Source organism: Rhodotorula toruloides (genome assembly GCF_000320785.1).
Source record: "Rhodotorula toruloides NP11 unplaced genomic scaffold Scaffold4, whole genome shotgun sequence".
Taxonomy (NCBI): Eukaryota; Fungi; Basidiomycota; class Microbotryomycetes; order Sporidiobolales; family Sporidiobolaceae; genus Rhodotorula; species Rhodotorula toruloides.
The window spans coordinates 462,820-486,862 of record NW_015622964.1 but is presented as its reverse complement, the minus strand read 5'-3'; the positions used below and the strand labels follow the sequence as shown (position 1 = coordinate 486,862).

The 24,043-nt window shown below is 61.1% G+C and overlaps 8 protein-coding genes across 8 annotated transcripts; 4 read left to right on the top strand and 4 right to left on the bottom strand.

The window, feature by feature from the left end:
- Positions 1 to 34: 34 nt before the first annotated feature.
- RHTO_06200 (phosphatidic acid phosphatase type 2/haloperoxidase) lies at positions 35 to 2,093 on the top strand (the record flags this gene model as incomplete). Its single annotated transcript, XM_016419861.1, has 8 exons — positions 35 to 161; positions 283 to 359; positions 445 to 553; positions 644 to 756; positions 845 to 1,035; positions 1,165 to 1,256; positions 1,357 to 1,520; positions 1,626 to 2,093. The coding sequence occupies 8 exons, from the start codon at positions 35 to 37 to the stop codon at positions 2,091 to 2,093; spliced, it is 1,341 nt and encodes a 446-aa protein (XP_016275315.1).
- A 299-nt stretch (positions 2,094 to 2,392) lies between these two features.
- RHTO_06199 (uncharacterized protein) lies at positions 2,393 to 3,087 on the bottom strand (the record flags this gene model as incomplete). The annotated part of the gene is made up of 3 exons (XM_016419860.1): positions 2,393 to 2,640; positions 2,711 to 2,871; positions 2,942 to 3,087. The coding sequence occupies 3 exons, from the start codon at positions 3,085 to 3,087 to the stop codon at positions 2,393 to 2,395; spliced, it is 555 nt and encodes a 184-aa protein (XP_016275314.1).
- Positions 3,088 to 3,434: 347 nt separating this feature from the next.
- RHTO_06198 (Golgi membrane protein) lies at positions 3,435 to 6,243 on the bottom strand (the record flags this gene model as incomplete). Its single annotated transcript, XM_016419859.1, has 13 exons — positions 3,435 to 3,635; positions 3,691 to 3,927; positions 3,985 to 4,104; positions 4,146 to 4,559; positions 4,615 to 4,849; positions 4,909 to 5,059; positions 5,114 to 5,223; positions 5,282 to 5,370; positions 5,432 to 5,590; positions 5,648 to 5,769; positions 5,833 to 5,889; positions 6,011 to 6,121; positions 6,189 to 6,243. The coding sequence occupies 13 exons, from the start codon at positions 6,241 to 6,243 to the stop codon at positions 3,435 to 3,437; spliced, it is 2,061 nt and encodes a 686-aa protein (XP_016275313.1).
- A 270-nt stretch (positions 6,244 to 6,513) lies between these two features.
- Positions 6,514 to 8,240, top strand: RHTO_06197 (protein of unknown function DUF2235; the record flags this gene model as incomplete). The annotated part of the gene is made up of 6 exons (XM_016419858.1): positions 6,514 to 6,545; positions 6,618 to 6,786; positions 6,842 to 7,252; positions 7,307 to 7,541; positions 7,601 to 7,759; positions 7,819 to 8,240. 6 exons carry the CDS (start codon positions 6,514 to 6,516, stop codon positions 8,238 to 8,240), a joined length of 1,428 nt encoding a protein of 475 aa, XP_016275312.1.
- Positions 8,241 to 8,330: 90 nt separating this feature from the next.
- On the bottom strand, positions 8,331 to 11,662 carry RHTO_06196 (trehalose synthase, glycosyltransferase family 4 protein; the record flags this gene model as incomplete). Its single annotated transcript, XM_016419857.1, has 19 exons — positions 8,331 to 8,577; positions 8,636 to 8,738; positions 8,799 to 8,869; positions 8,932 to 9,052; positions 9,112 to 9,238; positions 9,305 to 9,394; positions 9,455 to 9,526; positions 9,592 to 9,680; positions 9,764 to 9,827; positions 9,887 to 9,981; positions 10,039 to 10,110; positions 10,191 to 10,347; positions 10,410 to 10,425; positions 10,489 to 10,577; positions 10,633 to 10,799; positions 10,853 to 11,129; positions 11,196 to 11,294; positions 11,361 to 11,472; positions 11,532 to 11,662. The coding sequence occupies 19 exons, from the start codon at positions 11,660 to 11,662 to the stop codon at positions 8,331 to 8,333; spliced, it is 2,199 nt and encodes a 732-aa protein (XP_016275311.1).
- Positions 11,663 to 12,329: 667 nt separating this feature from the next.
- Positions 12,330 to 15,685, top strand: RHTO_06195 (ABC fatty acid transporter; the record flags this gene model as incomplete). The annotated part of the gene is made up of 16 exons (XM_016419856.1): positions 12,330 to 12,467; positions 12,605 to 12,793; positions 12,885 to 13,161; positions 13,223 to 13,382; positions 13,460 to 13,578; positions 13,639 to 13,989; positions 14,045 to 14,094; positions 14,154 to 14,334; positions 14,421 to 14,498; positions 14,553 to 14,596; positions 14,700 to 14,781; positions 14,839 to 14,961; positions 15,020 to 15,186; positions 15,246 to 15,318; positions 15,384 to 15,454; positions 15,509 to 15,685. The coding sequence occupies 16 exons, from the start codon at positions 12,330 to 12,332 to the stop codon at positions 15,683 to 15,685; spliced, it is 2,280 nt and encodes a 759-aa protein (XP_016275310.1).
- Positions 15,686 to 18,398: 2,713 nt separating this feature from the next.
- On the bottom strand, positions 18,399 to 19,881 carry RHTO_06194 (BTB/POZ-like domain containing protein; the record flags this gene model as incomplete). The annotated part of the gene is made up of 3 exons (XM_016419855.1): positions 18,399 to 18,421; positions 18,480 to 19,265; positions 19,323 to 19,881. 3 exons carry the CDS (start codon positions 19,879 to 19,881, stop codon positions 18,399 to 18,401), a joined length of 1,368 nt encoding a protein of 455 aa, XP_016275309.1.
- A 2,643-nt stretch (positions 19,882 to 22,524) lies between these two features.
- On the top strand, positions 22,525 to 23,974 carry RHTO_06193 (cytochrome-c peroxidase; the record flags this gene model as incomplete). Its single annotated transcript, XM_016419854.1, has 7 exons — positions 22,525 to 23,046; positions 23,108 to 23,181; positions 23,240 to 23,417; positions 23,479 to 23,498; positions 23,557 to 23,656; positions 23,714 to 23,823; positions 23,887 to 23,974. 7 exons carry the CDS (start codon positions 22,525 to 22,527, stop codon positions 23,972 to 23,974), a joined length of 1,092 nt encoding a protein of 363 aa, XP_016275308.1.
- Between the last annotated feature and the right edge of the window lie 69 nt (positions 23,975 to 24,043).

Here is a 24,043-nt window from a genome sequence, read left to right as displayed (position 1 = left end):
GACCGGCCACAGGGAAAGGACGAGCGAGGCGCGCATGGCAGCCGGTCTGCGTCGCCTGCGTCTTGGCACCCTCCTCGCGACGGTGGGTGCGGTGCTGCTGCACTGTCGGTGGGTGCTGCTGAATGGCGCATCGGTGCCATACAGGTTGTGGACTGTTCTCGGTGCGTCCGTCTCTCCCTCGCGCCGCAGAGGAACCGACCCTCGCCTCGACAGACGCGGCGTCATGGTCGTGTGAGCGGGCACAGCTGACGAGGGCTGTTCGGATGGGACGGGATACAACAGTCGGAGCATTTCCTCCGTTCCTGTGGACGTTTCTGTTCAAGCAGGCGAAGCACATCCCCAGCGACATCCGTCCGCCCGTGCGTCGCGAGATTAGATCGAGGGGACGATCCCGACCTCGCTTCCCTCTGCCAAGGGGGCTGACTCTTAAGCTTCCTGGCACAGATACACATCGACCTCCTGCCACGCCTGAACCGTCTCCTCCTCGCGCCAGCAGGAATCCTCCTCGTCACCCTCTCGCTCCTGCCGCTCGCCCGCGTCGTCTATTATTGGAGTGAGTCTCGCGAGCCGAATACGCTTCCAGAGGCTTGGCATTCCCTTTCGAACTGCGACGGAACTGACTGCGTTGGGTGTGGGTGCGCAGGCGATGGGGACAAGAAGGGCGAGGAGCGCGGGAGGGGGAGGGCGTACGCGGCGAGCATCTTGGCGTTCCCGACGCTGTTGTGGCTGTCGGCCAAGCTGGGCGAGGCAGAAGTGGTGCGTTCCACGTCCTTTTCACTCGCAACGAGGCGAACAAACATCGTCGAAAGCGCCGCCTTGCTGACCCCCTCCCTCTCGCCCGCAGAGCAACCACCTCGACCTCCTCGCCTTCGGCTCCTACGGCGCCCTCCACTTCGCCTCGCCCATCATCGCTGGCTGGTGGATCTGGGGCTTCGGGTCGCAAGGTGCCGCGTGCGCGTTTGGATGGACGCTGGGAGCGCAGAACTTGGCGGGGTTGGCGACTCATTTGGTTTTCCCGAACGCGGCGCCGTGGTTGTGAGTCCGTTTGCTCTTCGGAGACGTTCTTGACGTCACTCCTTGCTGGTGGAGACGTCGAGGTCTTGGTTCCGCGAAGAGCAGACTGACTCCCTCCTCTCCTCCCCTCCGTACCTTCCCGCTCAACAGCTACGACGTCTACGGCATCGATGCCGCACAACCCGACTACTCCTACCCCGGTAACCCAGCTGGCCTGATCCGGGTAGACAGCATCCTCGGCAGTACGTCCCTCCCTTTCCTCCCTCGCTCCTCCCCTCCCTTTTCCTCCTCCTCCGTTTTCGCTTATCCGTGCAACCGTGTACTGACGCCTCGTCGTCGCAGCCCACATCTACACCAAAGCCTTCGGCCACGGCCCCGTCGTATTCGGCGCCATCCCCTCCCTCCACGCCGCGACGTCCATCTGCTGCGGCTTGTTCGTCACACGATACTCCAGGGGCTATAGAGGGTTGAGCTTTATGCTTGTTTATTGCTTTTGGATGTTTTGGGTGAGTTCGAGCGCTCTCTCCTCGATGGCTCGAGGACCTCTAGCTTGTGGTGTTCGGCCTACTTGCAGAATGCGTTGCGACTGACCATCGCACGTCTCGTCGCAGTCAACGCAATACCTCCACCACCACTTCGCGATCGACCTCCTCTGCGGGACCTTCTACTCCCTCCTCTCCTTCACCCTCTTCGAGCGCACTCGCCTCCGCGCTCTCGACCGAAGACACTACTCCCTCGGCCTCACAAACGGCTACGAGCGGCTGTTCTACGCGCGGAGGGACGGGGAGAATTGGGATGAGTATGGCGAGAGGATGTTGAGGCGTCTTGGAGGCGAGGGGGAGGAAGGGAAGGAGGGAGCGCTTGCATTGAGCAGGAGCTCGAGCGGGGGAAGTGTGGGACGCGTGCCGGTTAACAGACCGGTCGGGTACGAGGCGGTACCTGAAGCGGCGGAGGAGGAGGGGACGACGGTGTTTGCCTCGCGGGACGGGGACGAGGATGAAGAGGCGGACGACCGGCCCCGCTACGGCTCTCCATCACGGTACGCGACTCCGAATAGGAGTTTCGCCTCGCTGGCGTGATCGCAGGGTCGCCGGTCGAGCCGGCGTGCTCCCCAGCATACTTCCGTTTCCAATCCTCGTTGTGTGTAGACTTTCTCTCGCGCGCCCGAGTAGACACTCTAGAGGCTCCGTCTTCTCGTCTTTATCGCACCAGCACTTGTTCCTCTTCGCTCGCTCACCTCGTTACGAGCGCTCGCAATTTTCCCGCAGTTGGATACCTCTCTCTCCTCGCAACTCGTTCATTCACTCCGCACCTCTCCTCGCCGCATCCTTTGAGAGTACATGCGAGTTGCGAGTCTCCCGTCGATCCCATGCCGCATCTACGCCGCCTCCTTCGCCTCCGCCCCAGCCGCCACATCCGCCGCCGGTTCCTGCTGTTCCGCCTCGACATCCTCCGGCTGCACCCTCGCCCCCTGGATCTTCTGCGTGTCGCTCACGCTCGCCTTGCCCTGCGCGAAAGCCCGCAACGCCTCTTCTGAGCCAAAGGTCGTCCAGAACCGCGCGATGAGCTTGTCGGCTCGTTGGGAGGGGAGGGGGTAGAAGACGGGTTTGAGCCCGGTGTTTTCGTCTGCACCGCGTACAACACTCTGCATGAGCTCGCGCATCAGAGAAACAGTGTAAGGGAGCAGAGGACGCACGGAAAGTGACTGTCAGACCCGGTTCCTGCTTCCAAGGTCGTGGTGCGTCCGGCGCCATCTCTGCCTCTTCCTTCTGCGTGACCTTCGGAATATCCTCCATCGCGAACCGTACGTCGGGGTTCGCATACCGCAGCGAGGGCAGGGCCTGCTTGACCCAATGCCTGATGAGAATCGCCCGAAGAGAGGGGTGTCAGCTCGCTTGACCCGTTGGAAGGCAGTGAGTGTGCGCACCGTGCTCCTGCGTTGTGCTTGACGTGGTTCGCCCGCACGGACAGCATGTCAACGATCTTGGGGAGCGGTCGTGCGGAGGGACCAGTACGGAGGTTCTCGAGCGCCTGCTTGACGGCGTTGAGCTTGCGAGGGACGTTGCCGCCCATGGTGTGTGTGTGAGATGGAGAAAAGGCGGTAGACGGGGTAGCTGAGCGGCTAGAGAGCGTGAGAGCGGAACGCGAGCGGGTGGTGGAAAGTCGAGGAGGAGAGGGACGGTTCGTTCATGACTAACAGCTGCTTCGGGAGCTGAAGGGCTTGCAGGGCGCTCTCTAGGCTCTCACGGTACTGGCTGACTCCCCTGAAACCTGGCCAAGCTGATCCAGGAGTGCTACTCCTCCCGCTCCTCCTCATCAGCTCAAACCGAGGGGCCGCTCTGCCGGCACTGAGCAAGATGCGACAATGTACGTATTGCACAATGCACGGCAGCGAGACACGCCGAGACCCGCCCGCGCCGCTAGATCGGCGGCTGAACGACCGGCAACGCCTTGTCGGCCGACTGCGTGTAGTGATACAGCGTCGAGAGGACGAAGAAATGCAGCCCGAAGGCGTAGAGAACAAAGAGGTTGCGGGTGATGCGGTTCGAGAGGACGACGGTCGAGAGCGAGAGGAGGACCTTTTCGAGCGGGTTGAGACCGTGGATCGCGCGGCCTCGTTCCTGCGGCGAGAGCTGGTCAGCACGAGAGAGCACTCGAGAGCGAGATCGCACTCACTCGTCCCTTGAACGCCTCGAACGGGTTCATGCTCTCCTCGTACTTGTTGTGGTATTTGCCCAGCTCCTCGTCCCCACGCACGACGTTCGAGAAGCCGGCCTGCTGACGCGCTGCCATGCCCTCGTCGCGGTACGACTGAAGGTACCGCACCTTCTCGTACAGCTTGAGGTTGTCGGTCTGGAGCGTCTTGATCTCGCCTCGAAGCTCGGTGATCGTGTTGAATTGCCGTCGCAGCTCCTGCGTGAGGAAAGCTGGTGAGTATGTGTGCTCAATCGAGCTCAAGTCACAACTCACCTCCTCGAGCTCGCCATTCCGTTGACGGAAGCGGTCTCGTTGCGAGGTGATGATAGGCAAGATGGATGTCTCCGCCGAGCTCTGGAACGGATGAGGCTGCACTGGCGGGGCGTCCTGCGCCTGTCAAGCGAAGATCGTCAGCACTGAAGGGGCGAGGGAACTAGCAGACTCGCCTTCTTGCCAAGCTGCAGTCCCGCCAACGGATCCTCCCTCGCATGCGCGTCTGGCCCTCCCTGTCCCGCCGCCCCGCCTCCCGCCCGCGACTCGTTGATCCTGACGAGATCGTTCTCCAGCCTGTCCACGAGCTGTTTCTGCTCCTCGCAACGCGCCTGCAGCTGCTCGAACTCGCCGAGCATCCCCTCGTGCGCCGAAACGAGCTCGTCGTGCGCGACTCGGAGCGACGTGACCTCGTCCTGAAGCTTGCGGTTCTTCGCCATGAGAAGGTTCTCGAGGGGCTTTCCGCGGTGCTGGTTCGCTTTGTCGGCGTTCGGGTCGGGAAGTCGAACAAGGTCGGCGACGGAGTCTCCCGACTCGCCCGGAACGTCATCGAGGTCCATGCCGGCGAACTCGACGTACTGCGCAAGGACTGTCAGCCGTGCATCGCTCTTGGTCGAGCGAAACGGAGCGCACCTTCATGATCTCGAGCTCGCGCTTGATCTCGTCGTAGTCCGCAAACTGCTTCACCTTCTCGCCGAGCGTCTCAATCTCCTGCGCCTTAGCCGCCTGATCCTTCTCGAGCTGCCCGACCTTCTTCTGCAGATCAGACCGCTCGGATTCGAAAGCCTCCTTCTGCGAGTCGAGCGAGCGGATGAGGCGGGTCGCTTCGGTCTGGAGGTCCGAGACTTGCGCTTCCAGAACACCGACGCTGTCGCAGAGGATTGTCAGCAGCAGCGTCAAGAAGGGCGAATTGCGGTCGCAACTAACCGACTGGCCGTCTCAGTCCCGCTTCGCACCGCCTCGATCTCCGCACGCAGCTTCTCGTTCCTCCGCTCAACTTCCGCAACACGGGCATTCGCGCGCTCAAGGTCTTGCGCGACGAGGTCGGCTTCCGCAAGTCGAGCGACGGTCTCCTGGTCTGTGGCGGGCATTAAGTCAGCCGAAGCCAGAGGGAATAATGGAGCGAGCACACCTTGTCGCTGCGAGTGGTCGAACAGACGCGCTTGGTTGGTGTCGGCTGTCGTTCGCAACTCACGAAGCTGCGAACGGGCAACCGTGACCTGGCGCTGCAGGTCCTTCTCGCTGCCGGGCGAGTTCAGTCAGTAGCTTCAAAGCGTAAAGGGTTCTCGGCTGGACGCACCGTTCCTCGTAGTTTCGCAATCGCTCGTCGTACGTCGCATGTAGCTCTGCCTCCTTCGACGAGACCCGGTCGTGGATCATGTCTTCCATCTGCGCCGTCAAGGACGGTCAGCCTGGGTGGTCGATCACAAACGCGCCAGGTGAAACGTACCTTCGCCTCAAGCCGCTCAACCTTGTCCGCCAACTTCTTCTTCTCCTTCTCGACCGACTGCGACTCGACGAGCTGCTGCTTGAGAGACGCGATCTCGTCTTTCGAGCGCGCAAGTTCCATCTCCAGTACCTTGGCCTCAGACGCGCGAGCCGTTTGGTCCTGTTGAGAGCGATCAATATGACGGCTGACGGGGACAAAGACGACAGCAGGGCGCACCACAGCCGCATCGAGCAGAGGAAACGGATCTGGCGCCTCCGCCAACAGCTTGTAGACACTCAGAAACGCATTCTCCGCCACCTTTGACCGCCGCGTCAGGTTGTCGATCTCGGTCTGATAGGCTGTGAAGAGAAGGCGGCCGAGTCAGCGAGAGACTGTTGCAAGAGGAGGAAATGCGAGCGCACCCTTGAGGAGCGTCTTGAAGACTGGACCCTTCTCCTCGTCCGGGACCTTCTTGAACTCTGCTCAACGACAGTAGAAGGTCACTCGGTCAGTTTCGCCTTCAAGAGCCCGGACCGACAGCCCAAGGCGCCTTCATTCGCCTCATCAGTCGGGACACGGCAGTCGAGGAGACTGACGCACCCCTCGTCTGTTCCGCGAGCTTCTTCCGCCCAACCAAGCTGTCCTTCTGTCCCTCGACGATCTCCAACCCCTGCGCGTCCATTGTGCGCTGGAGGTCGTGCAGCTTGATGTCTGTCGCGAGGTGTGGGGCGGGATCAGCTGTGAGCGTGTCTGCAAGCGACAAAGAGGGCAAGCGCACCCTTCCATGCTGTCAGTGCACTCGCAAACGAGCTGCTAGTCTGCGCGTCGGCCATCCTTGCCAGCGGGTGGCAGTTGGCGACGCGAGAGAACGAGGGCGACCTCTCTTCGTCCTCGACCTGTCACTCGAAGGCACTGGCTGGCGCTATTCGCACGCTGGGCTGCTGCCGAATCTGCTACTATGCCTGTACGCGTGCTGGATTGCTCGCCTCACCCTCGCGGCCCTCCGCGGTGTCTCCGGACCTCGCTTCTTCGCTCGTCGCTCCCTTCCTCCATTCCTTCCTGCGCCTCACGCTTGAGTGTCATCGCTGTCGCTACCTTCGAAGATGCGTCGTATCGTGATCTGCTGCGACGGAACGTGCGTGCTCCTCCTCCACTCTCTCTGGTCTCTCTCTCTCTCCCGCCGCCAGCTGACTCCCTCACCTAACAGCTGGGAATCTGCTCTCTTCCAAACAAACGAAATAATGCTCACCAACATCGGCAGGGTCTGTAACGCTATTGAGCGGACAGACACCCGCCAGCATGAAGCGGTAGAGCAGATCAAGATGTACTTTCCGGGACTTGGAACGGGCGAGCAGATCTTTGAGGCGGCTTGGCAGGTGCGTCGAGTCTTTCAGCACATCAGGTTCCTTGTTGACCGCGTGTGTATGTCAGGGCGCCTTCGGAGATGGCCTGCTCACCGAAGTTCGCCAGGCGTACTATTTTATCGCTCAGAATTGGGCTGTGGGAGACGAGGCGAGTCCTTCGACAATCCGGAATGACTTTACGACGCTCACACGCCTTCTGCAGATACTCCTCTTTGGCTTTTCGCGCGGCGCCTACGTCTGCCGCCTCTTGACAACCCTCATCTCGCTGATTGGCATCCTCGACCCGAAATCCACCCTTGCATCGTTCCCGCTTCTCTTCGACCTATTATGCCGCCATCGAGATCCAGCGACTAAGCGCGGGCGGAGAGCGGCGAGTGCACTTGCTGAGGAAATGGCCAAGATTGGCGCTTTCCGGCAGGAGCAGCTGCTGCAGATGAAGAGCAAGGCCTATATTACTGTGCTAGGGCTCTTTGACACGGTGCGTTCGGTTTCGCTCGAGTCCCGGCGGCTTTAGCTGACCATTCGGCCGCAGGTCCCGCTCTACCACTTTCACTCCACCTCGAAAGCAGGCGCCCAGCTCCACCTCTCGCCTTTCTCGACGCACAACGAACAGCTAGAGGGTCCAGACGTGGTCTCACACGTCTTCCAGGCTCTCTCGCTACACGAGCACAGACAAGCGTACGCGCCCGCCATCCTGGTTCAGGGAAAGGACGGGAAGAGGGCTGGGCAAGTTTTGCGGCAGGTGTGGTTCGCTGGGTCCCATACGGGTGCGTACACTTTCTCGTGTGCTTCTTTTCCTCGAGGCTCACACCTGACTCGTCCGCAGACGTCGGAGGCGGGTACTCCAAGCACGACCTTGCGCTCCTTTCGCTGCACTGGCTCGTCTCACAGGTTCAGGAGCACGTCGCGCACGACCGCGACCTTCTCCTCCGGGACGCAACGGATGGTTCGGCAGCTGCGCCTTGGGGCACTCTTGCGCCTTACAGTACGTCGCTTCACATTCTCGACGAGACCATGTGCTGACGTTTTTTTTTCGTCTGACAGCTCCCCTACACGTCGCACCTCCTCACGACCGTCCCTTTCCCACGCCGACTTCTCCGCCTCTCCCGTCGACGAACCAGTTCCTGCATCCCTCAATCCTCGAGCAAGATCCGCAACACTTGCCAGCCAGGTTACGCCTCGAGCTGGGCGGTCCGATCATGCGGGCTGAGGCGAAGTGGTGGAAGCTGGACGAGTGGGAGGAGAAGGTGCGGCAGGAGTGGAAGTACGGCAAGAAGGCTCCTGGACGACCTGCGGCCGGACTTTCGCCTTCACCGTTCGCGCTCAACATTCGCACAGCAAAGGCGACGGTCTACAAGTCGCAACAGGAGGCTGCTGGAGACGACCCGCGACACGGCGTAATCCGTTACCTCGAGCACAAGCTGTACAACGCCGGAAACGCCCCCAGTCTTGCGGGTGCGCGATGAGGCGGGAGGAGCGATCTCAAACGCTGATAGATACGGATTATATTCAACTATGCACACGCGAGAACACGCCGCAGCGGCATTATCGTCGCTCTACTTCTTGTCCTCCTTCGCAAAGCCGGGCACGAGCACGTCCTCCCAAACGCGCTTGTTCCGAATCGATTCGACGCTGCACTGCCGGCCATCGCGCGCGATGTCGAGCCAGTCGCAGAGCGCTTCTTGTTCCTTCGTCAGCTTGATGTGCCCCGACAAGCCGATCAGCTTCGCCCAGTTCAGGTGCCACATCGTCGCGTTGCCAACCGAGAGGTCGCGCTCCGAAGGCCCAGCGTCCTTGTCGGAGCTGCGGGACACGCGTCAGCGGCTGTGGGCCAAGAGGCTGGTCGAGAAGTCGGACGCACTGCCGTCCGCCTCGCACATCGTGAATGTCGTTGGCCGTCTTCTCGCTCCGGCTGCTCTTCAATTTGTCGTTGGCGTAGAAGTTGATGAGCGCGTTGGCGATACCTGCCGCGGTGAAGCGGTCAGACTCATTTGTGCCGCTCGGAGGAGACAGCGTCTGCTCACCCTGCGGGTCCTCCGTTTCGACAATTTCGCCGTCGACGCCATTCCTAACCTGTAGCGGGATTCCTCCGGCCCTGCACAATGAACGATTCAGCCGGCGAGCCCTCCCCGAGTCGAGATGGAGAGGAGAGCTCACTTGGTCGCGATGACCCATTTTCCCTTGTGAACCGCCTCGGTGACTTTGATCTCGTACCCTTCACGGGTCGAGACCTGGCACACAACGTCCGAGCCGCGCAACATGGCGTTGAGGAGGCGGTCTGAACGCGCGTCTCCGTCAGTCGAGGGAGAACAGCAGAGCGAGGCGAGAGAAACGCACCGGAAGGCGGAGCGCGGATGGCGTAGATGTCCTCCCGGATCCCATCGAACTTCTTGTCCTGGATTTGCTCGTGCAGCTGGTGGAGGACGAGCGTGCCGTCCGGGTCGTCGACGGAGGAGTGGCCGGTCTGTTAGGAGTAACGCTCAAGTTAGTTTCAGCGCGGTATTGAGAGGCTGAAGGAGCGCTCGCGCACCATGATAAGCTGAGGAGGGTGCTCGAATTCGCCCGTCTTCTCAGCATGCTCGCGGAAAAGGCGGTAGCCCTCAGCGAGGTGCGGGATGCCCTGTACCGCCAGCCCCGTAAGCATCGAGCTGAAGCGGTGCAGGAGGAGAGGGTTGCGCACCTTCGACGGGTCGAACCGAGCGACCTGGATGATGTACCCACGATTCCAGTCGACCTTCCGTCCGTCCGACGACTGCGCGACTCAGTCCAAACCGTCAGCGCTCGCTCGCTCGTAGAATGTACGAGTCTACAGCGCACCTGAACGGCGGAGTCAAAGGTGTGGCGGTAAGTGTTCAGGACGCTCTTCTCGATCGGCTTATTGAGGCCGTCGAGTGGGTCGGTTGAGGCTGCGCGCGCACCGATACGAGAATGTCAGCTCAGCTCGACCCGGCAAGACCGGAGCGTGAGAGATGATGCGGAAGGGACGCACGAGGCATGTAGACGACGGGCAGGTTGTCCATCACGACCTTCGGAACAAACTCTTTGACCGGGTGCTGTTCGTCCGCCCTCATCAGCTACCATCTCATCGAAGAGAGGAAGAGCAAGTACGCACCGAAACGAACAAATCCGCCTGCTTGATAAAGCTCCAAAGGTAGTCCCACGTCGCCTTCTGCTGCTTCTCGCCCTTGTCGATCAGGTCGGCGCGAACTGCTCGCTCCCCATCAGCGATACGAAGGAGGAGAAGGACAAGGAAGGGGGACGCACTCTGGATGTGCGAGCGGAAGACGATCTTGGTGCGGGGCGAATCGCGGCGGATGATGGGGATCAAGGCGGTGACTGTGCGCACGGCAACACAACGTAGTCAGTCTCCTCTTCCCTTCGGCTGGCGGACCCGACAAGCCGTGTGTAGTACGCACGTTGGGGATCATCAATCACCGCAATATCCAACCTCCTCAACGGACTGTCCTCTCCAGCCCAAAACCTCTTGAAGTTATGCGAGGTCCAGGCCTCGAAGAGCGCTTTGTCGTCGTCGTGGAGGAGGACGTCAGGGTCTGCGACGCCTTGGAGGACGTTCTGCGCAAGAAGAGGGGGATTAGGAAGGTCCGCCCAGAAAAGGGAGGGAGGGAGGAGCGTACGTGGAATTTGCGCTTGCTGCGGAGTGAGCGACGAGTGTGAGCGAGGGCAGGGAAAGGGGAAGAGAGTAAGAGAACGCACGTGATGTTGAAGACGCTCGCATCGCCCGCCGGGACATACCACCTCACATTCAAGCCCGCCGCGTTCCAGATCCGCATGAGCGAGTGTCGCTGCCGTCGTACAAGCATCAGCACCACACTCGGCTCGCTCAATCAGCGCACGCACCATGAGCGCAACACCACCGCCACGCGGAGTGGCCGAGAAGAAGGCGACGTTGGTCTTTTGCGCTGCGAGCGCTTGGCCGAGGCCGCTGAAGGTGTTCCATAGCGCCGGGGAGGTGATGGATTTGAGAACGGGGAGGGAGTAGAGGTGGACTCGGAAGTCGGCGTCGACTGCGAGATGCGAAGTCAACGTGTGTCGCTGGGAGGGTGGAGATGTCACGCACCGAGCACCTGACGCAACGGGCTAACCGAGATCTTGACCGTCGAGCTGGACATGGGCACCAAATTTCCCAACGCCTCCTCAACCGCAGCCGTCGCCTGCGCATCAAGCGAAAACTGACCCTCTGCAGCATCGTGCGAGCCGAGGTAAGGGATCGCATCGAGTTCGAGCCAGACGCGGGTTAGGAAGTCGGGTTTGCCGGAAGACGGGAGGGGCGAGGGCGTGAAAGTCGATTCTTCTTTCAAGCCGGTGCAGGTGCGCGCGAGCGCGAGGATTTGGATCTGCGAAGGAGTGTTTCCGGCGGTCAGCAGCGATCTCTGCGACCGATAAAAGCGTCCGCAACGCACCTTGTGACCGCGCTGCGTTGAGTACTTCTTCGCGAGGTCGAGGATGTACTCGAGAGCGTCGGAGCACGACTCGCCCTTCGGGCGGAAATTGTGCTCGGCCTGCGGGAGAGTCCGTCAGCTGCCTAGTCCCTTTTGAAGCGCTTGCATAGGCGTGCTCGCCTGAACGATGCCGGTACCGTCGCTGACAGCGACCGCATACTCGGGCCCCTTGTCGTCGAGGTCGGAGCGGTCACGAACGGCGACTCCGACAAAGACGACTTGCAGGGGCGCGGACGCCCTGCGACAAAGCTACCAAGTCAGCTTCGCACGATGGAACAGGAAGCAGACTGTACGCACTTGCGATGCTTCTTGGGCGAGATGTCGAGTCGGCGGCGCGTGATGCTCTGCGGCGTCGGCGCTCGCTCGTGCAAGTCGTGCATGGGGACAGAGAGTCTCGGAGAGTCGTAGCCTGAGCCGTGCGGAGCCATGATAAGCGGTGTGAGGCGTTTGTGGGGGTTCGGTTGAGGAGAGCGAGGAGTGGATGAAACGCGCTCGTTCGAGTCCGCGGTGGTTTGGGTGGGTAGCTGGGTTGTCTGCGCGTGTAGCTGGTGCTGTAAGAAGCAGTGCAAGCAGGTGAGCGAGGTGTTGAAAAGTGGAGGAAGCGACGTCAAGTCGGAAACCTCGCTCGGAGACGAGTCGGCCGCATCACGCACGCGAACTGCTGCGTACAGACGATGTAAGCACGGTAACGTAAGCTTGCCAGTACACGGACTATCAGAAAATAGCCAGGCGGAGTCGAGCAAAGTCCGCGGTTGCCGTCAAACTCCTCCCTCGACTTGACCTCGACTGTGAGCCTTTCCGAGTGTCCTTTATCGGTGCAGTACTGCAATGTACTGCCGTCGAGTTGGTCGGCGTACACGGACAGGGTGAGCGACCCGGTGTTCTCGCAGGACTTCGCCGCTTCGTCTCGTCCTCACACGCTCGCTCACCGCTGAGGAGCTCGCTGGAGGCTGCGACTGTGCATCGGCTACTCTCAAGGACTGCTACAACCCACCCAGCCTCACCAGCAACCGCCCCATCTCCCCTTTCACTCCCCACCTCCCTCATCACTCTCATCTCGCTCGCACGACTCTCCACCCCTCTCTCGCCGCAAAGATGGCCCCTGCACAGTCCACACTGCGTCGCAAGCTGAGGGACGAGTATGCGATGCCGTTTGCGGCGCACTACATCCAGCACAGGAGGAGGTACTCGAGTCTCATGATGGTCGCCTTCTCGGCCTACGTCCTCCAGAATGTGAGTCGCGCCAGGGTATCTCGTCGCTCTGAGGGTGTCGCATCGTGAAAGCACTCGCCCCGAGAGGCGGGTGGTTGGGCTGGATTCCCAGTACCTCGAGAAGCGCATGCTAATGCTCTCCTTTCTCGCGCTCGCAGACCTACGCCGGCCTGACAGGCGGCCCCTCCTCCAAGCGCAAAGCAAAAGCCGCGCAGCAGACGCAAGGCGCACAGGGGAAACCGGGCGGACCGGGCGACGTAACCCAGAAGAGTGCGGCTGGGGCTGTTGAGACTGTAGGACGGGGAGGAGCGGGTGGACGACGGAAGCGGAGAGGACCGAGGGTCGAGGTGCGTAATGATCCTGCTGCATTGCGCGAGTAACCGCAGGTCGGAATGGCTGACCGGACTCGCTTTTCGTTACTGGCGACGGCTCACGCAGGTCGACGCCCTTTTCTTCCAGCGCCTGACCCGCCTCCTCCGCATCGTCCTCCCCTCCTTCCGCTCCAAAGAAGCCTCCCTCCTCCTCCTGCACTCCTTCTTCCTCGTCCTCCGAACCCTCCTCTCCCTCTACGTCGCCTCGCTCGACGGCTCGATCGTCTCTGCCCTCGTCCGCGCGCAGCCGCGACAGTTCTTGATTAGGATCGTGACGTGGATGGCGGTTGCTGTGCCGGCGACGTATACCAACTCGATGCTCACTTACCTCCAGAGCAAGCTGGGTGCGTTCTATTCTCCCCCTCATCTCTGTCCTAACTCGCGCTGACACCCGGCTCGTCACAGCCATCGCCTACCGCACCCGCCTGACAAAGAAAGTCCACGAAGACTACCTCGACGGAACGACCTTTTACGCACTCGGCAACCTCGACGACCGCATCAAGAACGCAGACCAGCTCATCGTGGTCGACATTCAGAAGTTCAGCACGTCGCTCGCAGAGATCTAGTGCGTTTGCGTGTGCGTTGTCGAGCAGGTTGGGCGGGCGCTGACCTGGCGGCTTTGTGCGAACGCGTCTTCCGCAGCTCGAACATCGCCAAGCCGATTCTCGACGTCATCCTGTACAACTGGCAGCTCTCGCGCAATGTCGGTGCTGAAGGCCTCATCGCGCTCACCATCATCGTCCAGGCTTCCGCCGCCTTGCGTTCGTCCCGCTCCGTCCCTCGCTTTTCACGCCCACACTGACTCGCTTTATCACGCACAGTCAAGTGGGCGACCCCACCCTTCGGTCGCTACGCCGCGGAAGAGCAGCGTCTCGAAGGCGAATACCGATTCTCTCACACACGCCTGCTCGAACACGCCGAAGAGATCGCCCTCCTGCGCGGTTCCGAGACCGAAAAGAACATTATCGAGCGCACCTACTACGCCTTGATCCGCCACGTCAACCGCGTGTTCAGGATGAGGATGGCGTACTCGCTTGTCGAGGAGGCGATCGTCAAGTGGGTCTGGGGCAGCTTGGGGCTTTGTGTTTGCGCGGTGCCGGTGTTTGGGATGCGGTTGTTGGGCATGAGCGGTGGAGCGGGCGGGGGGATCGACTTTGGGAGCAGGACAGAGGGTGCGTACCGTCTCTCTCGCTCCCCTCGACGCAGCACTGATGGTCCCGCTCGCAGGCTTCGTTACCAACCGTCGTCTGCTGCTCTCCGCATCCGACGCTCTTGGCGTACGTCCCTCTCTTGTGTCCTCAGGCTGTTTCACTCGCTCACAAGCTCTCACCCGCAGCGCCTCATGTCGACCTACCGCGACCTCTCCGAGCTTTCTGGCTACACCGCCCGCGTCTCCGAACTTCTCGACACGATGGACGACGTCAAGGCTGGCCGGTACCAGAAGAAACTTGTGGGAGGCGGGAGCACGGCGGGACGGACGGTTGGGAAGGATGAGGAGGTCGCGGAGAACGCGAAGAGTGAGTTGCGCTCGCTCGTGCCAGAGCCGGCGGTGCTTGGTAATTGAAGGGGGGATCCGCAGACTGACTCGCATCTCGTCTCGCAGTCCTGCAAGGTCGCGGCAAGATCATCCACTCTGACGACGAGATCATCTTCGACAAGGTCCCCATCGTCACGCCGAACGGTGCGTCCTTTCATTCGCTTTGGTGGAGCGCTAGCTGACGAGTGATGAATGCAGGCGACGTCTTGATCAAGAGCCTGAGTTTCTACGTCAAGCCTGGCGTGAGTCGCGCTTCACAAGCTATCGCCTATCCTTGCCTAGCGAAAGCGCGGGCGAGTGGGGTGCCGCTTTTTGTGAGGGCGATCTCACAATCTCCTCGCGCAGAACCACCTTCTCGTCGTCGGTGGAAACGGGACGGGCAAGTCGTCGTTGTTCCGCATCCTCGGCGGCTTGTGGCCCATCTACGGTGCGTCGCCCTCGTTTCCCTCGTTCCTAAACCCGCGCTGACGATGCTCGCTCGCAGGCGGCACCGTCACCAAGCCTCCCGCGTCCGAGTTCACCTACATCCCGCAGCGACCGTACCTCTCGCTCGGCACCCTTCGCGACCAGATCATCTATCCGCATTCTCGCGCGCAGATGCTTGAGCGTGCGTTCGCGCCTCCGACTTCCGGTTGCGTCCACCGCTGACTTCCTGGCGTTCGCAGGCGGAATCACCGACGCCAACCTCCTCGACATCCTCAAGATGCTCGAGCTCGACTCAATCGTTGAGCGCGAAGGCGGATGGGACACGCAGCGCGAGTGGAGGGACGCGTTGTCGGGAGGCGACAAGCAGAGGCTAGCGATGGCCCGGTTGTTCTACCATTGCCCGAAGGTGCGCGCCGACTCACAGCCTCCGGCTCGCTTCAAGCTGATCGTCCTGCACACCCGCAGTACGCTATTCTCGACGAGTGCACGAGTGCCGTGACCCTGCAGATTGAGCAAACTTTCTACGAGCGGGCGACTGGTGAGTCGGCTTCGCCTCTCGTTCGCTCTCGCCGCGCGCTGACTTCGACTTCCTGCGCTGCGCAGAGCTCGGCATCACCCTCCTCACCGTCTCACACCGCCCGTCTCTGTGGAAGTACCACAAGTACATCCTCCAGGTTCGTCTTCTCGCCCTTCAAGCGCCTCTCCTCGCTGATCTTGCCCTCCTGCAGTACCTCGGCGGCGGCGACTACGCCTTCGGTCCGCTCAACTGGGAAGAGCGTCTCGCACTGCAGGAGGAGAAGCAGTCGCTCGAGCAGAAGCTCGCCGAGGTGCCCGTCTGGGAGTCGAGGCTGACCGACCTGCTTAAGGAGCGCGAGACGAGGGAGGCGCGGAAGGAGAGGATCTAGGAGGAGCTCAAGGCGTGGCGCACGTCGTACATATCGTCTGTGTCGTAATCAATCCGCCCATGTACATTCAAAGGATCTGGGCGAGGGAACGTGAAATCCTCCGCTCGCCCGGCTCTTGTCGGACGCATCGCGATTACCCAAAGCAACGTCTTGTCCCCGTCCGAGCCACCAGAGCAGCTTCTCGCGGGACGGCGTTCCTCCCCTTGACCTCTTCTCCTCCCTCTCGACGCTCGCATACCTCGCACAGCTGCGGAATCAGCGCTGCTGGTCTAGGCCGGATCAATTGAGCCCTAGCGCTGATCCCGTGCACCGGCTGCCGCTCATTCGACCATCCTCTTCTTGATCACCAGTCGCCGAGGAGTTTATCGCGCCAGCACGCAGCCCGCCGACCTGTTGCGAGGCGCTGGGTAGCTGAAGCAGCTCACAGCTAAAGGCAGGTACCGAGCTTTACACGCCCTGCTGCGTTTCGAGCGAAGTCTGGCACGCCTGGGTCTTGCTCCTCAACTCGCTTCGTTGTCCGAACGCTTGCAGGTCCATACACAGCTCCTGTCACGCCAAAGACCCTCGTGACTCACTCTCGTAGCAGTGCGCAGCCCTCGCAGCCGCGTGAAGCGACGGCCGCCCATCCTCGCTCGACCTCTGACTCCGACTGCCATCTGAGCTGAGGCTTTTCCAAGGCTCAATACTGCGTTGGGGATGCGCCTCCCTGTGCGGCAACACGCTCTGAAAGCGCCTCGACGACTAGCACGGAGCGACCTGGACCACCTTCACCCTCCTCTCCTCCTCGAATCTCCCGCAACGCCGCCTCTTCAGCCTTTCCAGCTTCGCGTCGTCTTCCAAAGATGCAGCTCGAGCGGTTACCGCCCTGGCGGGATGACCCAGCGCTTTCACCCTCGCCTGACCGGGCGCTCTCACCGTCGTCGGCTGCGCTCGCTCGAGACGACGCCGCCGACTCGCCGCGCTACCACTCGTCGTCGTCAACCCCCCAAAAAGCCAGGCCTTTATAAGCAGATTCGCTGCGTCGACCTCAGCACCCCTACGGGGGTTGCATACAATAAACTTGTTCGTCGAGCCACATGCACGGATATCTTCCAGCGACTTCGGTCTTGACCTTCTTCACAAACCACAGGGAACGATACAGAGAAGATTAGCATGGCCCCTGCACAAGGATGACACATGCATGTCAGAAAGGTTAGCTTCTAAGGAAGCTCATTTTTTTGGCACCCCGGCGCCCCTCACCCGGTTGGTTCGTCCTCTCGAACCCCTATGATTTCTGGGGCACTCTGCGACTCGATAAGCTGCAAACGAGCAAGCACGCGAACGGCGACGAGGACGACACGCTCTTCCTTCCAACTCACGTCGCTCCTGCCGCAACTTCTCCCTGCTTGCGCTCCGCGTTCACTCTCGCACTTGGACGTCACGGAGCTTGCTAGGAGATCAGGTGAGGCACGACAGGCGACGAGGAGGAGACGCCTTCCTCCCTAGACGGCCGAGTACCTTCGCCTTGATGACTTCCGGCCTTCGGTCCTTCTGCGACACCTCGCTGATTGCCCTTCACATGGATGCACCCACTTGAGTGGCAGGGAGTGCACTAAGGAATCAGCGAGGCTACCATTGACGGAGGTGGGAGACGCTGGCCGTCCTGACCATCGACTTCTTTTTCCCGCTGGCTCCTCCGCCTGGCGAGCACTCATTGTTGCTTATTTGCGCATGACACTTGCATTGGCGTGTGCACTTGAAGGGCAAGGGCTTGCTCGGAGACTGGCAAAGCTGGCGGCAACGACTGCCGCTCCCGCCGGCTCTCCAGTCCGCTGGCGCTCCTTTCTGTCTTTCGACTACGCGCGTATTTGCTCGCTCCGCTTTTCACATGACGACGTACGACGTCCCGTCAGGCGACCAAGAGGAGACGCTCCGCTTCGTCGCCTGCGATTGAGCCTCTCTGCCTCGCCTCACTAGCGTCACATCCACTCACCTTCTGGCTTCCTCTTGTTCGACTGATACTTCCACAGGCTTAGACATGCGCTCGCTTGCAAATGAGGCAGCGTTGACCATTACCACCCATTCCCTTCCCCTTCGCACTCCTCCCCTTCATCTGGTCTCTCAGGTTGATCGCGCCGTTATCAGCATTCATCAGATGACTACAAGTTCTGTAGCAGTGAGGAGGGGCGAATCGGTAGCCGCAGGAGAGGGACGCTGTTTTCACCTTCCTGCCTGCGCCCCAACGCTCACTCGTCTCGCTCTGCTCGTGCTAGAGCCTGTAGCGCCTCAGCTGCTTTTTGGAGGTGCCAAAGGTGCAAGGACAAGGACGAAGACTAGGGGTGAAGTCGCAGTAACCCAAGCTGCCTCCTCCCTTTGACGCTACTCCCACTCACGCTCCAACCTCGGACTTCCCCATATTCCTGCATGCTGCTCCTTGCGCCATTTTGTAGCGCATGTACACCGGACGGAGAGTTCGCCTCGACGAGACACTTGCTGCTCCGCCCACACGCTCTCCCTCTTTCTTGCGAGGCTTTCAGCCTGCTCCTCCGCCACCCGTCCGTCTTCCCGCCTCATGTTGCTCCTCGTTGAGCGATCGATTGAAAGAAGTCGCCCGCGCAAAGCTCGCCCGCGAGCCAGAGCCGAGTCTCACACGCAGACGAGCGAGAAGGTGCGTAGGGTTAGACAGGCAACGATTGCAGTCAAGTAGCTGGATTCGCGATGAGAAAGCGTAGTCCTACGTCGCAATGCAGGAATGAGCTGAGAGATACAAGAGCAGATCGGTAAGCGAACACCAGCCGGAGCGGAGGCGACGCACCGGTCTTCGGCACCTTGCGCTCAAACAACTCGAGCATGATCGGGCCTGAGCCACGGATCTCATCCCGCTTGACCTTGTCGGTCACCTCCGCCCATGCGCTCGAGGCTGTGACGGCGTCGCAGTTGTCGGCGACAAAGTCGAGTACAACCTTTCGCCAGTCGTCGTAGCAGACCGAAGTCTCGGAGAAGAGTTCGACGGCCGCGCAGTCGACAGTGAGCTGCTTTGCAAGGTTGGCGAGGCAAAGTTTCTGCAGGTCGTCGAGCTCGAGGAGGTGAGCGAGTCGGAAAGTCGACTTGGGCGAGGCGGGGTAAGGAAGAGAAGGGTTCGAAGAGACGGCGGCAGTGACCTCCGAGATGCGACTTGGCGCGAAAGCACTCCGTTCGAAAGGGAAAGTCGAGGAGAGCGGCGCAAAGGCGATGTAGCCGGTTCGAAGGTAGGCGAGGACAGCTCGGTAGGTTGTGAAGGCTGTACTCGTGATATTGACCTGCTTGTGAGCGAGGCGTACTCCCCCAGACTGCTGTCGGATTGGATGTTTCTTGATGAAGAGCTCGTCTGTCTCGCTGTCCGAATCCTCGAAGGCGTGCGCGTCGACGTGGGGGGACGCAGCTGAACTGATTGAGCTGTGCACTCCCGAGCAAATCATCTTGTTCTCGTCAAAGCCAGAAGCGAAGAGCGTCTTGAAGTAGGAAGAGGAGCGGCTGAGAATGGACGACTCCGACCACAATTCAATCTCGAGCTTAGGGAAGAAGAGTCGGACGTCGTGCGGAGTAGCAGCAAGGTCAAGTCCTGAGAGTAGCGCATTAGCGAAGCATACAGCAGGCAGAACAGAGAAAGCCAGCGCACCAGGCATCCGCTTGATCAGCATCCCTGCTTCTGGCGTAGGTTCAAGACCGCGGGAGTGGATCGCCATGGCAAGGCGGTATGAACGGTGCGTCTTGACGTCGAAGCTTCCAGAAGATGACGTAGCTGCCGTCTTGAAGATGTGAGGCTGCACTTTGATGCGAAACCCGCCGTAGCCCTTCCCTGGCTGTTGGGGATTCGCCGCCGGCATAGGCCCATCCTCGAAGCACGACAAGACCACTAAGTTCGAAGTGCATCCATCCCGCCAGTGAAACTTCAGCACGATCTCCGCATGTTTGCCGAAGAAAGCGACAGGCAGAGTGCCGTGCAGCACGTCAAAGACCACGTCTTCGCCCGCCACCCTGCACGTGCACGTCCATTCCCCAGCGAGCGGCACTCCTTCTAGCTTGAACTTCTTGTCCAGCTTCGGGTCCGTCAAGTCGAGCTCGAGGTCGAGAGTGAAGGTGTAGTGGAAGTGTCCCTCGAGGTCGAACTTGACGAGCTTGTGCTCGAACGGTGCGGGCGCAGGGTTGGCAGCATTCGGAGCGGCGGGAGCAGCCATTCTAGCAGTGTGACGTACGCTCTAGCGGTGAGCGTGCGCGAGCGAGTGAAGGGGAGGAAGGAGAGAGGTGGAGCAGGTGGAACCGAAAGGCCACCTCGCGCAGGGAAGCGTTGATGGGTTGAGGTGCCTGTGGAGACACTCTGCGAGACTTCAACGGGTCTGCGCGCCCGTGCGAAGCGTTGTGTCGCTCCCCTCCTCCTCCTCCTCGAATCCTCATCAGTCGTCCGGCAAAGCTCCGCAATGTTTCCGTTTTGCGCTTCGAGCAGACGCACAGACCACCAGAGAGTAGCTGGGAGCTCGGCCCAAGCTCGTAGCAACCGCAATCGAGTACTGCCTGCGCCAACCTCTCGAGAGATGCGACAAACGGTGAAGAAGGCGTTGTATTGCGGTGTCTCTGTCCAGCGCGAGATTCGTCGTCGAACTTGTCGAGTGGGCTGACGCGGACGATGGGAGGAAGGAGGGAGGACGAAGCGGCAGTTGCTGTAGAGGCAGGCGAGCGTTTCCTCCCAACCCCGTCGCTCCCTGCTAGCCTTGCCGATTACCTAGCAAGCTCCCTGCCGCTCGGATGTGTGCGTCCATGGCAGGCGGAATCAGCGAGAAGGAGCGGAAGGAGCGGAAGGAGCGGAGGCGGGAGTTGTCGAGGCGAAGGTCGGGCGGTCGAGCCAGGGAGAGGATCTCCTCCTCGTTGCTGCCAGCCTCGCCTGATCTCCTCGCCAGCTCATTGACGTCCAAGTGCGAGCGTGAACGCAGAGCGCCAGCAGGGAGGAGTCGCGGAAGGAGCGGAGAGAGTTGTCGGCAGGTCGAGGGAGGGAGGGAGGAGTGTCTCCTCCTCGTCGCCCGTCGTGCCTCGCTGACTTCCTCGCCAGCTCCTTGACGCCCGAGTGCGAGAGTGAACGCACGGCGCAAGCAAGGAGGAGTTGCGGAGGGACTTGTCGGCAGGTCGAGGGAGGGAGGGAGGGAGGTCCTCGTCTCCTGCCGCGCGCTCGCTCGTTTGCAGCTTATCGAGTCGCAGAGTGCCCCAGAAATCGTAGGGGTTCGAGAGGACGAACCAACCGGGTGAGGGGCGGCGAGGTGTTCAAAAAATTGGTCTCCATAGAGACAACCTTTCTGACATGCATGTGTCATCCTTGTGCAGGGGCCATGCTAATCTTCTCTGTATCGTTCCCTGTGGTTTGTGAAGAAGGTCAAGACCGAAGTCGCTGGAAGATATCCGTGCATGTGGCTCGACGAACAAGTTTATTGTATGCAACCCCCGTAGGGGTGCTGAGAGAAAGTCGATCAGACACGAGAACGTACATATTAGAAGTGCTTTTGTGTGCGGCGACGACAAGTGGTAACGCGGCCAGTCGGCGGCGTCGTCTCGAGCGAGCGCAGCCGACGACGGTGAGAGCCCCCGGTCAGGCGAGGGTGAGCTTCACGGAGGACTTCAACTCCCCCGAGCGCTGACGAGGGAGCGAGAGCGAGTTGAAGTGGTGAGGAGAGATGCATCGGTCTTACTTGAGGGGAGGCGCAGAAGAAGCGAGATGACTCGGTTGCGGTACGAGTTCGACCCTGGCTCAGAACGTGCTCCGCCGCCCTTTCACCTCGATCTTCCACGTCGATCTCGGACTTCTCGCGCTCGCTAGTGCATGAGCGAACCTTCTTCATCTCCGTGAGTCAGTAAACGAGCCCCCAAGCGTCGTGGGAGGGCCTTTAGCGGGACGCGAGTCATTACAACCCTTTTGTATGCGCGACAACAGTCTCATTACAACGCACTTACCTCTCTCGCTTCTCACCTTCTGCTTCGACTCCTTCCCGCTGGTCGCGCCGTCGACACGAGCGTGCCTTTGTGAGCGCTTCGAGTGGTAGAACTCGCTGCCGGGCGTACTGAGCGGTGTCGAGGAGAGCGAAGCGATGGCCGGGACGAGGAGGCTCTCGCTCTCGACGGCTACAACCCGCTTCGCAGGCCGAGCTGGCGGCAACAACAGCATATCAGAGCTGCAGTACAGGCTACGAGGCAGAACAAGGGACGAGAAAGGGCGTATTCAGCGTGCAAAGGACGGAGGATTAGTCTCTGGCAGCGACTTGGGACGCTCACCTCCCGGACGAGAAGCTTTGAAGCGTCCCGTGTGCTTGCAGGGCTCTGCTGCGACACTTACGAGCACGAACAAGAGCGGCAGGACCCTCCGCCAAACCGCTCTCCCTCGATCGAGTCGCCTCCTCTCCCCTCCTCGACCTGCGTCGCGCGCTTTCTCGCTCCGCTTCGATCTCCTGCGACACATGAGCGCCTTCATTCGGCTCGTACACGGCTAGAATGCACGGAAAGCGAGTAAGGCGGAGTACTTGCGCTGGCCAATCACGGTGGACGGGTTGTCGGGTTTGACAAATGCACGCTCGCCCTTGGTCACGCTCCTTCGCCTTGCACCCGCTCGAGCACTCGCACTCGCTGTTCTATCCACTCAGAGCACTCGCTTGACACTCTCACAGGTGCGCACACTCGCAGTCTCCCTACCTGCGCTTCTCCCAACTCGAACGCGGCCTCCCCCGCCCCACACCACCCCTTCACACTCGTCGTGCAGCGGGAACGAGTGGCGGAAGCACACAAGACTCACACAGACACCCACACAGACCCTCTGCACCCCGATCCGATCCACCCGCGCAACCATGGCCTTTGCCTCCGTCCTCCGCACCGCAACCCCCCGCCTCGCCGTCCGTGCGGCTCCCCAGCTCGCCCGCGCTTCTGCACGCCGCGCATTCGCGTCCGAGGCATCGTCGGCGCCCAAGGGCAACGGCGGAAGCAACAACGGCCTCCTCTTCGGTCTCCTCGGTGCCGGCGCACTCGGAGGCGGACTGTACCTCTACACCCGCGACTCGTCAGACAACCGCAGCGTCAAGGACGCAGCGAGCCCGCAGCAGGTCGACTACCAGAAGGTCTACAACGCGATCGCCGACATCCTCGAGGACGAGAACTACGACGACGGCTCGTACGGACCTGTCCTCGTTCGTCTCGCCTGGCACGCGTCGGGCACGTACGACAAGGAGTCTGGAAACGGCGGATCGAACGGCGCGACGATGCGTTTCGCGCCCGAGGCGAACCACGGCGCCAACGCGGGTCTTGAGCACGCCCGCAACCGGCTCGAGATCGTCAAGAAGAAGTTCCCCGAGATCACCTACTCCGACCTCTGGGTGCGTCCGCAGGATCCGTGTGGCACTCTGAGCCTGTTACTGACAACATCAGCGCGCGCAGACCCTCGCCGGTGTCTGCGCCATCCAGGAGATGGGCGGCCCCTACATCCCTTGGCGCGCAGGCCGCAAGGACGGGTGCGTCGCGCTTCCTAGCTGCATTGCCCAGCATTGGCTGACGCGGATCTTGTTGCAGCAACGTCGAGAATTGCACGCCCGACGGCCGCCTCCCCGACGGCGACAAGGGCGCCGACCACGTCCGCAAGATCTTCTACCGCATGGGCTTCAACGACCAGGAGATTGTCGCGCTCTCGGGCGCGCACGCGCTCGGAAGGTGCCATGTTGACCGCTCTGGATTCGATGGGCCTTGGCAGGTGCGTGCGGGTCCTCTTCGTCCTCGACTGCCTTCCTTGCTGACTCGCTTCGGGCTCACAGTACGCGCCGACTACCTTCTCGTGAGCTCCCACGCTGCTTGTGAATCGGGAACGGGAACTGACGCCTTGCGCGCCGCAGGAACGAGTACTACCGCCTGCTCGAGGACGAGAAATGGCAGGAGCGCAAGTGGAAGGGTCCTCCTCAGTTCGAGAACAAGTCCGACAAGTCGCTCATGATGGTGCGTCTCCACTCTCGCGCTTGTTCGGAAGACTCGGCTGACGAGGACGGCGAACAGCTCCGCACCGACATGGCGCTCATGACCGACAAGGGATTCCGTCAGTACACCGACAAGTACGCCAAGGACGAGAACGCCTTCTTCTCCGACTTCTCCAAGGCTTTCTCCAAGTGCGTCCCCTTCTCCCTCCCTCCCTTCACCCGCACCCGAGACTGATCAAGCATCGGGTGCAGGCTCATCCACCTCGGCGTCCCGACCGCTCAGTTGTCCGAGCCTGTCCCGCTCAAGAAGATCGAGGACCAGGCGCCGGCGTCGGCGTAACCCTCCACAGTCTCTGGGCTCGGCTTTCTCGCTGGTTTGGGTAGATTTGGGGTGAACTCGACGAAAGTT